This window comes from Podarcis bocagei (assembly GCF_964188305.1).
Source record: "Podarcis bocagei genome assembly, chromosome: 11".
Classification (NCBI taxonomy): domain Eukaryota; kingdom Metazoa; phylum Chordata; class Lepidosauria; order Squamata; family Lacertidae; genus Podarcis; species Podarcis bocagei.
Window position 1 is genome coordinate 3607322 of NC_138136.1, and position 12767 is coordinate 3620088.

At 41.8% G+C, this 12767-nt stretch overlaps 1 protein-coding gene across 5 annotated transcripts in view; it reads right to left on the minus strand.

Annotated features, from left to right (window-relative positions):
• Nucleotides 1-12767, minus strand: part of TRPM6 (transient receptor potential cation channel subfamily M member 6) — an 86316-nt gene that overhangs the window by 19351 nt on the left and 54198 nt on the right. For all 5 annotated transcript variants that reach the window (XM_081213515.1, XM_081213514.1, XM_081213512.1 and 2 more), the window contains 7 exons: nt 11766-11872; nt 11153-11279; nt 9227-9324; nt 7849-7913; nt 6472-6497; nt 4812-4859; nt 95-160 (listed from right to left, as the gene is read on the minus strand). In XM_081213515.1, the coding sequence (XP_081069641.1) occupies nt 95-160; nt 4812-4859; nt 6472-6497; nt 7849-7913; nt 9227-9324; nt 11153-11279; nt 11766-11872 (537 nt within the window). The remainder of the gene's footprint in view (nt 1-94; nt 161-4811; nt 4860-6471; nt 6498-7848; nt 7914-9226; nt 9325-11152; nt 11280-11765; nt 11873-12767) is intronic.

Consider the following 12767-nt stretch of genomic DNA (forward strand, 5'->3'; position numbering starts at 1 on the left):
GCACTCCTATGTTTGTCTACTCAGAAGTAAGTCTCACCAATTTCAGTGGGGCTTACTCCCCTCTTTGTGCGTTCACAGAGAAGCTGGTACTCACCAAGGAGCTGCACTGGTGTGAAAGGTATTGTATGAGCCAATCTCATTAAATTGTTCCTTTCGACAGCTGCAAAGAAATAGGTCAGGTAGGTCATACTTGAGCAGTGCATCATTTACTCCTATTTTCTGCCCAGAAGCATTTGATGATGCTTCTCAACATATGAATGTGGAGGAGGCCCTTGGCTCCCAAACATCAAATCCGCATTATTTCTTATCTTTCCAAGTACTGGGTTTCCATTGCCCATCTTCACAGCACACATCACCCTACTCTGCACTGCAACATTATATGAAAAATATGCAGTACAGCTGGGGTAGCCAATAATATTAATACTACTACTACTACTACTACTACTACTACTACTAATAATAATAATAATAATAATACATTCGTTTTTACTCAACATAGCAACCCATCCATCTTCCCTACCACTGCAATCCTTGGCTCAAGCTCAAGCAGTCAAGTTTAGGGACAACGCAGGAATTATTTATTAGGTTCATGTGCTGAGTTCCTGGTTTGTTTGGTGGTGTTGCCTAAACTATTATGTCTTCCATTTGAGACCAGGGGAAGATGGTGCTTAGCATGAATTAAGTAGCATGCCTGTATGCAGCTGCTGTCATAATTTATGTTAAGAACTGTGTAGGCTGTGAAGAAAGAACACGAGTTGTACTGACAAGTACGTAAAAGGCTATGCAACATGTTGTATGTAGTCACAAGAATAACTTTTCTTCTCTCTTTATTAAGAAAGACAGACATTAGAGGCTGTAATCTTGAGCAGAATTTTGACAGGCAGTGGGTGATAAATCTCCTTTGCTTTCAGCCATTTCACCAGCTGAAAATCACACACACCCCAGTTGGTTTTCTCCTTAAAGGTGAAAAGATAAGTGACATGTTTTTATCATTATCCTTGCAGGGACAAAAGCAGTCAGGAGATTGGGGGGGGGGGGAGTACTAAGAGAAATAGCCTGTTCCTGCTATCCTGCTATAGGTTCTATAGAAGAAGAAGAAGAAGAAGGAGGAGGAGGAGGAGGAGGAGGAGGAGGAGGAGGAGGAGAAGAAGAAGAAGAAGAAGAAGAAAGTCACATGCATCTGTGTGTGATTTGGCTGCAGGCATCTTTCCTGGAAATAAGAGTGCCTTAACAGCAGCTCACCAGAGATGGAGTGCTTTGGGAATATCCTAGAACTGAGTTTACCTTGAACAGACGCCACCCCCAAAAAAGGAATTTATGGCCACACTGCAGGTTGCAAAGTGGAAGTGGAAGTCTGATGACTTTCGGAGAGGAGGGCAAAACTGCTTCATTTTCAGCAAGGGGCTGTTTAGGGTTGGTTACTGTAGTGGTTTAAAAAGAAAGGAACTACTTTTTTCAATAAAGAGACACTGCTCTAGAAAGCCCTAGCCTAGAATGACATTTGCTCCAATTGCCTCAAGTAGCATTTTTTTTAAGTTGTAAGGAAAAACAGTCCCACAGCTGCCTCAACTCTCTCCCCCTCCTATTTGTTCCCCTATTCTAAGCAGAACATCAATGGGGGGGAGGGAATCTCAGCCCCACAGCCAGTAAGATTTTAGCATCCCTGATTGATATGCTTAGAAGCCTATTTCATCATTAAGTGGCATGTAAATTAATTAAATAATCAACAACATTTGGGGTGTTGTGTGATGCTGGAGTCTTCTATTTTAGGTATGGTTGAGATTATTATTTTATTTTTTTATTTTGTATACTTCATCTGGAGTTCACAGGTGGTTCACAACTAAAAATAAAAAATGGAATCACAAAATACATAATAAAACAAAACAAACCAATAACCTCCTTCCCAAAGTCACATTTAAAAGGTCATAGAATGTTAAATCAGCCCAACACCTGTTTGAAGGGAAACATGTTTGCCTGGTACCTAAAGACAGGCATTCCACAAACGGGGAGCCACCACAAAAAGGCCCGTTGCCAACCTGCCAACCTCCGGACCTCTTGAGGGGGAGGGCACCCAAAGAAAAGCCTCAGATTAGAAATGATGGAAATGTTTTACCTAACATAGGAAGATACTATCCCTTCCCTTCTGGGAGAGCAAGGAAAATTAACGATTGCGCAACATAGGGCAATATGTGTTAGGTTCTTTTCTGTAGAGAATGTTTAAAAAGCTTCCTAAAGTCAATCAAGCCATCTGTGGTACAGGCTGGAATTGAAGTGGGCGAGGCTGTGTTTCCAACCCAGAATCTTAAAATTATTCAGAGTCCTAACTAGTCAACCTAACTAGTAGCCATTCTTCAGGATGGAGACGGCATACAGAATCTGCATTTGAAGAAATATTCCAGTGGTAGAAAACAAATGAGGGTTAAGATTCAGAAATAAATAATAATAAATAGGTCTAAATAAGGATAATATTATATTTGGGGAAACATAGTTCTCCAACTCAATTTTGCAGTGGAAATCTTCCCAACCAATTTTCCCAAAAGAAATTCTCTCTTTTGTTTCATACCAGACTGCCATGGCGTTCTTAGCCACAACTCACCCATTGCAGGTGTGTTTGATTTTTGTTGATACATTCATTGGACTTATCATAGAATCATAGAATCATAGAGTTGGAAGAGACCACAAGGGCCATCGAGTCCAACCCCCTGCCAAGCAGGAAACACCATCAGAGCACTCCTGACATATGGTTGTCAAGCCTCTGCTTAAAGACCTCCAAAGTAGGAGACTCCACCACACTCCTTGGCAGCAAATTCCACTGTCGAACAGCTCTTACTGTCAGGAAGTTCTTCCTAATGTTTAGGTGGAATCTTCTTTCTTGTAGTTTGGATCCATTGCTCCGTGTCCGCTTCTCTGGAGCAGCAGAAAACAACCTTTCTCCCTCCTCTATGTGACATCCTTTTATATATTTGAACATGGCTATCATATCACCCCTTAACCTCCTCTTCTCCAGGCTAAACATGCCCAGCTCCCTTAGCCGTTCCTCATAAGGCATCGTTTCCAGGCCTTTGACCATTTTGGTTGCCCTCCTCTGGACACGTTCCAGTTTGTCAGTGTCCTTCTTGAATTGTGGTGCCCAGAACTGGACACAGTACTCCAGGTGTGGTCTGACCAGAGCAGAATACAGTGGCACTATTACTTCCCTTGATCTAGATGCTATACTCCTATTGATGCAGCCCAGAATTGCATTGGCTTTTTTAGCTGCCGCGTCACACTGTTGGCTCATGTCAAGTTTGTGGTCAACCAAGACTCCTAGATCCTTTTCACATGTACTGCTCTCAAGCCAGGTGTCCCCCATCTTGTATTTGTGCCTCTCATTTTTTTTGCCCAAGTGCAATACTTTACATTTCTCCCTGTTAAAATTCATTTTGTTTGTTTTGGCCCAGTTCTCTAATCTGTCAAGGTCGTTTTGAAGTGTGATCCTGTCCTCTGGGGTGTTAGCCACCCCTCCCAGTTTGGTGTCATCTGCAAATTTGATCAGGATGCCCTTGAGTCCATCATCCAAGTCGTTGATAAAGATGTTAAATAAGACCGGGCCCAAGACAGAACCCTGTGGCACCCCACTAGTCACTCTTCGTACCCCATCATATTACATTATGATGTAATAGCTAGATAGGAGGGGAAACTGGCCGTTATTGACTGAAAATCTGACACAACTTTGGAATTTCATTTAACTGTGCTCTTCTCAATTGAAATGTGCAAAGATTTTCAGATTCTAAAGTAAGTGGACTATAGGGACATCTACTGGCGTGTTCTACACATTTCTTACTATCCTCACAGAAAAAAAACCAGTTTTGTGGCATTCTACTGACTGGTACATGAACAGATGGAGAATGTAAAACAGAGCTCTGGCTGAGCAGTGTTCAAATGGTTGAATTGGCAATTGATCAGTTTAAGGTGGAAATCAGAAGCTATGAAGGCTATTTTGTTACATTTGATCTGATACATCAGTTGTGGCCCACTAGCGACAAGGCAGGCTTCCTAAGATTTGGAGACTTTTCCTTTTACTTCTTGTTTATTTAGAAGAAAATATAAATCACTTAATAAAATATGAACTCTAAGCAGTGTACATAAAACTGAGAGGCTGCAACCGAGACTCTGACACAATCAGCCTGACCTATTTGCTAAAATTACAATAAAAAATAACCTCTCCCTGTTTACAGACATACAAGGCAGGTGCTCATCCTTGATCACTGCTTATAACACATGAGGAAGTGGATGACGTGCATTACTTTTTACCAAGTTAATGCAGCATATGGGTAAATGATCAGTAGTTGGTCTGGATCCTCCTCAGATTCCTTCCATGTGAGCAATTTTACTTTAGAAATTCCCAGTTTGAAAACAAACAAAACCTGAAGATAATCCACTTATGGTAGGAACAAGAATATGCAGAAAACATTGCATTTTTATGACAAGTACAAATTAATAGAGATTAACAAGCTGTTGCTTCTGTATGTTCCTCTATTATTTCCCTGTGTTGTCTTTGGCTGTGAAACTGCCATTTCTTCCCTGCCAGTAGTTTTTTAAAAACTCTAAACTTGGTTCACCAACAACTACAGTACTTGCTATATAGAAGCTAGTGTTAAAGTGATAAATAATCTTCCCACTCACTTCTGTGTTACAAATCACATTAATATCTTGCTTTTGATAACAAATTACTTCCAAGTGAGACTATCAAAAAATGGCAGGGGAAAAGAATTAATATGCTTATCAACTACTACAATAGTTCAGCTATCACTTAGATAATTAATACTTACCTGAGTAATGATGGTGCAGATCTTGAGTCTTTAAGGAGGATGAGATTTCTAACAACATCAACAACAGGTTTTTGTTTTAACCAAAGCAAGCAGAGATAAATGAAAATAAGATGACTGGCTTAGCATTCTATGGAAGGGAATTATTTTAACTGTGTTATAAAGTACAAAATGTAGCCTGTGTAAAACAACACATAATTATGCTGGAGAACACAGAATGACAGGCAATAGTCAACTCAAGGACACTCAGCTTCTCCAAAGCTGAAGAGCTGGAAATGGCACTTTAGGGACGATAAAAACCCCTTTACTGTCCACTGTGCTTCATGGGATCCCAAAGGGCTGATCTCCTCAATTCTATCCTCAGTCATTATGCATTCCATTAACTACACGATGACAATAATGTTATAGTAATACTGCTTCATTAACTCATAACATCTAAGATGTTGTAAAATTTAAAACAGACAAATAATAAAGAAGCAAAACTAATATAAAGAGACATTTATAAAATGGCCTAGATTCTATAATGTACAAAGCAAACTCTGATCTTACTTGAACAGGTAAAGGTAAGGGGACCCCTGACCATTAGGTCCAGTCATGACTGACTCTGGGGTTGTGGCGCTCATCTCGCTTTATTGGCCGAGGGATCTGGCGTACAGCATGACTAAGCCGCTTCTGATGAACCAGAGCAGCGCACGGAAACGCCGCTTACCTTCCCGCTGGAGCGGTACCTATTTATCTACTTGCACTTTGATGTGCTTTCGAACTGCTAGGTTGGCAGGAGCTGGGACCAAAGAATGGGAGCTCACCCCGTCACGGGGATTCGAACCGCCAACCTTCTGATTGGCAAGTCCTAGGCTCTGTGGTTTAACCCACAGTGCCACCCGTGTACCATAATCTTACTTGAAACAGAGGCTCAATTCAAACATCATCAGTGGCAGAGCATGGTTTGGAATGCCTAACTATGGTTAGGTATGATGCAGTTTGAACTGACAATACATGGTTAGCTTCTCTGACAAACCAGAATCAGACACATGGTGTGCAAACCATGGCTTGTGCTAACTATACTTTGGAGTGATGTCTTAACTGACTTCATGTATGGTGGCACACAAGCAACTATATGCTATGCTTTGTGCATATATTTGTAAGCTTTTACCTTGGTTTGGGTTCTACTGTTGGCTCGTGTTAAGCTTGTGGTCTACTAAAACCCCTAGATCCTTTTCACATGTACTACTGGCAAGCCAGGTGTCCCTCATCTTATATTTGTGCTTCTGGTTCTTCCTGCCTAAATGCATAACCTTACATTTGTCCCTGTTGAAATTCATTTTGTTAGTTTGAGCACAGGTCTCCAATCTGTTAGGCTGATACATATGTGACCTTTCAGGTTTCACAGACATTCACCATCAGATGTCTAGCAAAGTATGGCCTCATCTTTTCTAGGACTCCTCTGAAGACAGTTTATCTGAAGCATTAACTTTAAAAAAAGTCATAAATGGAAGTGTATTTTCATTGCAGAAGTCTCCAAGTCAACCTCTGAATTATGTACCACAACTATAGGAAGGTCTAAAAATGGTGAGCTGATATTAATAGACTTTTGAAAAGACCAAGGTCTATTCTAATTATACATTTTATAACTATGCAATTTACAAATAAGAAAAATGCTTACCAAGAGTTCCATCTGAACTACTCAACCTGTTCAAAAGAAAATACTGAAGTTAATTTTATGTGCTTGGAAAAAAAATATCCATATTAAGTATATAATAAATGCAGGAGGGAAAACAGTTTTTCATCTTTACACATAATGATAACAAAAAACTTATGTGCAGTACCACATGTAGAAACAAATAATGCTACAGACATTGGAAGGGAACATAAAATTATGCCCACGTTAAAAAGATGTGCAGGACAATATGGGGCTGTTAGAATTGTTCATCTTGGGAAGTACTGACACTAGATTGGCGGCCCCAGGCACACAGGCCAGGAAGCCTAGGGCAACCTAAAACAGCCATTAGACTGTCCTCAATACAGCCAGAATGACTGCCTTCTCTGTGGTGACATGAAGGTAGTGTCTATGTTGATGGGACAGCTGAGCAAAGACTGGCCTCAGAGAAAATATCTGAAGGTTGGAGAGAAGAATGTGAAATACCCAGCACTGGCAGAAACACACAAAATACTACTAACACCTCTACACATGAAACTTGGACTGGACTGGACTGGACTGGATCACCTTTCAATTACCTGGCTGTAAAATTCCCTCAGCTCAGTGAAGTGAAAATTAAAGAGGGCTTTTTTTGTGGGTCCTCAGATCTGTGTGGTGTAGTGGAGATTGTGAGCCACTTTGAGACTCCTTACGGGAGTGATAAAGCGGGATATCAAATCCAAACTCCTCCTCTTCTTCAAATACAGTATGTTTTACAACCTGCTTCAGGGTGACAGGAAAAAAGCCTGGGATGTGTTTTGTCTGGTGTTAACTAACTTCCTCTGGAATGTCAGGACAGAAAACTGCAACAAACTGGTTGAGAACATGTTGTCTCTGTATTATAAACTTGGCTGCTATATGTCCTTAAAGATCCACTTTTTCCATCCCCACTTGGATTTATTCCCTGGCAACTACAGGTATGGTAAGTCATGAACATGGTGAACATTTTCATCAGGAAATTGCAACAATGGAGAAACAATACCAGGGAAAGTGGTCTGTTTCCATGTTGGCTCACTACTGTTGGACATTTGCCAGAGATGATCCTGAGGAACAGGCAGAGTGGCATCAGACAAAGAACCTGGCTCTCACTGGTCCTTGTTGTATGTACATATTCCTTGATTATGTAATAAACTATTGCAGATCTCTAAGAAACAGTAGCCAATTTTGCATTTTCACTGTCATATTCGGGTTCAGCTCCTCAACTCATCTACAAGAAGCGGCTACTTTTATCTCAGAGGTGTTACTTTTGTCAAAATTTGTTGTGCAGTGATATTAGCAATGTTGCATATCCAAAGTGAACCAAGGAAGACAGATGTACCTGGTGATACAGACAGGACTACTTACGAATGGCTCCGGCTCAAATTATTCTTCCTATTTTTCCTAGTCCAAGTCATGCTGTTATTTAAATCCTGAAAGGGAAGGGAAACGGCAAACACATTTTCTCAATTAAAACATGTCCTGATTTCATGGCTGCTTGGGCATCTTGTCCTTAAGTCTGTAGCCATGTTTATCCAGAAATCATCATCATCATTTTATCTGTATGCCACCTTTCCACTCTTAAAATTCTGCTCAAGGCGGCTTACTACATAAAAATATTTACATAATTACAAATGTAAAACAAGTAGTCATAAAAAATAAATAAAACGCATCAAAAAGTACACAACCAAATTGAACTATTTCCACATAGATCATAAGATCTAAAAATAAAGATACAAAAAAATAACATCAACAACAGTAGGAATACCGCAGCCCATGGATTAGCCAGGAATTATGTTTGGGGAGCAGGATTTATGTTAGGTATGGCAGAATCAAGCTATCTGTGACACAGTTGGTCAATTAATGATGTATTTATATTTGTTCACTTGATTTAGAGGCAGGCAGCTGACCCACTGACCTCTCCTGGCTATGCCCATGCCCCAGCCAAATATTCTGTTTAGCCTCAGCTTCTGCCATTGCCATCAGTCAGGGCCCTGATCTCCCAGGCCAGGTGGAAAAGACCTGCAAGGCAAGGAACCACCAAGATGGCAATGTTTGACCTAAGCTGGGAGATTACTCTACTTTGGTGCAGTATGTTTATAAAGACTTTTGTGGTATCAAGAGAAGCAGTTAAAATGCCCTACCAATTCTATTCCTAAGTCTGTTTTGATCAGCAAGCTAGTCTACTTAAGTCAATGGCAAAAACATCATTGACTTGAATTGCCCTTGACATTCTGGTTTTCACTACTTTAGTTTGCATAAATTAGTTCAAATGGAAAGAAAAAAATCTAAAGGTAAATGCATAATCCAAAATACAAATAGCAGGATGAGTTTAATCCCCAAATTGCAAGGAATAATTATATCACGAAACAGCTAAGAAGTTTGCTTAGTATCGTTCTTCAATAGAGCCGACCCCACTCACTCTATTTTCTTAATGGCCTAGAGAATTACCATATAAAACCTTGGTTTCAAAAAAAGTATCTTCTTCATATAGACTCCCATTTCATGATTCAATAGTTTAATGGCTTTTTTATTAATCTTTTCTGAAGGTTAAGTGGTTAATTACTTATTTCTTACCCAGAGTGTACTGTGCCTGCTGCATAAAATGAAATTTCTCAAGAAAAGTTTCTTCCTAGTGCCCAGCCGTGAATTCAGACCAAGATATAGCACAAGAATCCGTGGGTTGGGCATAGATTTATAGAAGGTAAAGAGCTGACTAGCAATATTTTATGTCTTCAAGCCTTACCTCTTGTGATTGCCTCAGGTAGTCACAAATCTGTACCGTGTGTCTTGCCGTTTCTTGGTTTTTCATTCTCTGGCGCAGACAACCGATACGGTCCAAACCTAGCCAAGTAAGCAAACACAGCAAGAGCACATGTGAACTTTTTAAAAAAGACAGACAAATGCAAGCATGTATGCATGAATAGCCCAGTCTGAACAGGATGTTCTGTGCCTCTGAGAAATGTGCAGGCTACTGCAATATGGAAACACTGCATTTCTTATGGGCTGCTTGGTGCATTGCTTCTCACCCATAGATGCCAACCCTTAGGGGCCAAGGTCCCTTCGCTGCTGCCGCCCCCACAAATAAAAGTGGGGCTTACTTGCTGCCCCCAATATTTGCCCCCATCACCGCAGCAGACAGTGGGCAAGAGGAGGAGAAGGAGAAGTCCCTTCCCATGTCTTCTCCCAATGGTATGCTGTCACCACAGCACAGGCACCTGCTGTGACATTGAAGGGAATAGGAAACAAGGAGAGGGAATTTGAGCAGCCCATGGACCACATTCAGATCAGCTTGGCAATGAGGTGAGAAGAAGAGTAGAAGAGTTTGGATTTGATATCCCGCTTTATCACTGACTGAAGGAGTCTCAAAGTGGCTAACATTCTCCTTTCCCTTCCTTCCCCACAACAAACACTCTGTGAGGTGAGTGGGGCTGAGAGACTTCAGAGAAGTGTGACTAGCCCAAGGTCACCCAGCAGCTGCATGTGGAGGAGCGGAGACGCGAACCCGGTTCCCCAGATTACGAGACTACCGCTCTTAACCACTACACCACAGTGGCTCTCATCACACTGGCATTTTCCATTTTGGGAGGAAGCTTATTCTGGAGACACTCCAATGCAAGCTGGGAAGGTCATTGTCCATCACGACTTTCCTGTTCAGAATCTATGGAAAGTTTCCAGCAGATCTGCAAAATCAAGTTGTATGCAAGCTCTTGATGCTATCGTGCCCTCTGAAGCAATAGAATTGGAATCATACCCTGTCACCTCACCCAGGTCAGTATTTCAAATGTAGTGTTGATGCTCAGGGAGTAGAAATAAAACAACTTCCTATTCATTAAGGTAATTATACTGTGTATAATACATAGGCAATCAAAACAAAACACATTTTCTACCAGTATGTATTGAGGGATATCATTAACTTTGCAAAAGAGAAGTATGTACTATACTGTTCCCAGGTTTCCTATTTTCTTGGAAGCTGACCTGTAATCTGTCACTGATTAGTCTAAGTGTGAGAGGGAGGTTTGGGGAAGGGTCAGGTGGATTTGGTGACACGGGTGGTGCTGTGGGTTAAACCACAGAGCCTAGGACTTGCCAATCAGAAGGTCAGCTGTTTGAATCCCCATGACGGGGTGAGCTCCAGTTGCTCGGTCCCTGCTCCTGCCCACCTAGCAGTTGGAAAGCACGTCAAAGTGCAAGTAGATAGAAGGTAAACGGCGTTTCCATGCACTGCTCTGGTTTGCCAGAAGCGGCTTAGTCATGCTGGCCACATGACCTGGAAGCTGTATGTCAGCTCCCACAGCCAATAAAGTGAGATGAGCGCCGCAACCCCAGAGTCGTCCGTACTGGGACCTGATGGTCAGGGGTCCCTTTACCTTTATTTGGCTCCTCTCACCTGTCTCAATGGTTTTTCAACCTTGCCGCTTGCTGGTATAAGCTAAACTGAAGAGCTCTTGGCTTGAGACAAACAACCAATAAACTAACAGAAAAGTGTGAAATTTCTGGAAGTCAATCCAGACCCAGATGATACAGCAGGAGAGATACTTCACGAGAAATTTAATAGCCTATCCCCACAATTTGTTCTATTAAGAAGGCTATTGTGGGTGGTATTTATGGGTCCTAGCTGCCACCAAACGTTTCAAATTCTACCTATCATTATTTGCTTTGGATTACATACTTAGCTGATTAAAGTGAGGTGAAGTTATCTCATTTGTTCTGTGTTCCCATTTGTCCCCCACAGGTCTGCTTTCAAGTGGCTCTGAACTAACTTGGGTGCTCTGGGGACAACCATCAACTGTAATCATCTGCCAAAAGAAAAGGAAAAACAGTAATCAGCCAAAGATGACAGGTAGTTGAGCTTAAGTTGCCAGTAGCATAATCCTTTCGAACCACTCTAGCAGGAAAGTCCCTTATACATAATGGGGAGGGCAGATCATTGTTTGCAAATGTTACATGAATAAAGCACTAGCAGTGACAAAGAGGAAGTACGTACAGCTATTCACTAACACTTGTCAGAAGTCATAGCCAAGATGTTTTTACTCAGAGTAAAAAGGGGGGTGGGTATTGGACAGCTGGATTTCATTCAGAGCTACTTGCTCCCCCCCCCCCCATAATGTGAGCGTGAGCCAAGCAGTTTCCAAATATGCAATGATTAATCAGCCAGGCCAGTAACAGTTTTAATAATCACCTTGAAAGCAGAGCTGAGCTTTCATAACTGTGTAATTCTATATTTATTCAGCTTGTTAAAAAACAGAAAAAGGACATACAATTCTAATTCCACCTTCACCTACCGGCACCTGAAGAGTTTTCTGTTTCTTCCTCAACGATTTCCTTTCTTTGTTTCCAAGTTTTGCCTTTGCCAATACTGGCTGATGTGACTCTGCAGATTTGGATAACTCTGAGAGTAAAAAGGCAGGGGGTGGGGAGGAGGCAACTCAATTCATATTTCAAAGAAAACTCAATAAAGTTTCACACCTACCTGCTATTAAGTCTAATTGAACTAATTCATTGAGACTTTCTGAGCAGTCACACAAAGGGTTGGAATGTTACAGTATTAACAGTTTTCATATCTAACCATTTTACTACTGTGTATAAGGGTGTGCATGTCACATTTAAACAAACTTAAATTTTAAAACTGTGCAGCGTAATATATTGTTTGCTTTGATAGTGCATTGGTGGAAACTGAAACTAATGCAAAGAATTCTGGACACTTTCCTCTGTTACACTGCCTCCCCTTCCCCTTAGACTACATGTTTGCAGCCATCACATTGCGGTCAATATTTATCATTTATGTTGTGCTTGCAAAATGTGAGCCTATGGCTATTTACTCAGAGAGAAGTCCTACACTGTTCAATTGACATTACTCTCAGGTAAGTACCGTATTTTTCGCCCCATAAGACACACTTTTTTCCTCTTAAAATCTAAGGGAAATGTCTGTGCGTCTTATGGAGCAAATGTGTGGTCCCTGGGGCTGGGGGGGGGACCTGGGCTTCCCTCGCCAGCCCCGACAAGCTTGGGGAGCTCCCCGGCCTGCTCTTTGGGGCTGGCCGTGGCTTTCCCCAAAGAGCAGGTCAGGGAGCAGCAAAAAGGCGCGCAGCCTTTCCGCTGCTCCCCAACCTGCTCTTTGGCTCAAGCAGCTCTGGGGTAGCCCGCAAAGCCTCTGCAGGCAGCGGGGAGCCTTCATCCCGCTGCCCTGGGGAAGCTTCCCACGGCTATCCCTGGCTTTTGCAGGAGGTGGGGGAAGGGACAGAGCGAGGCGCTCTCACTTCCCCCACCTCCCGCAAAAGCCCCCA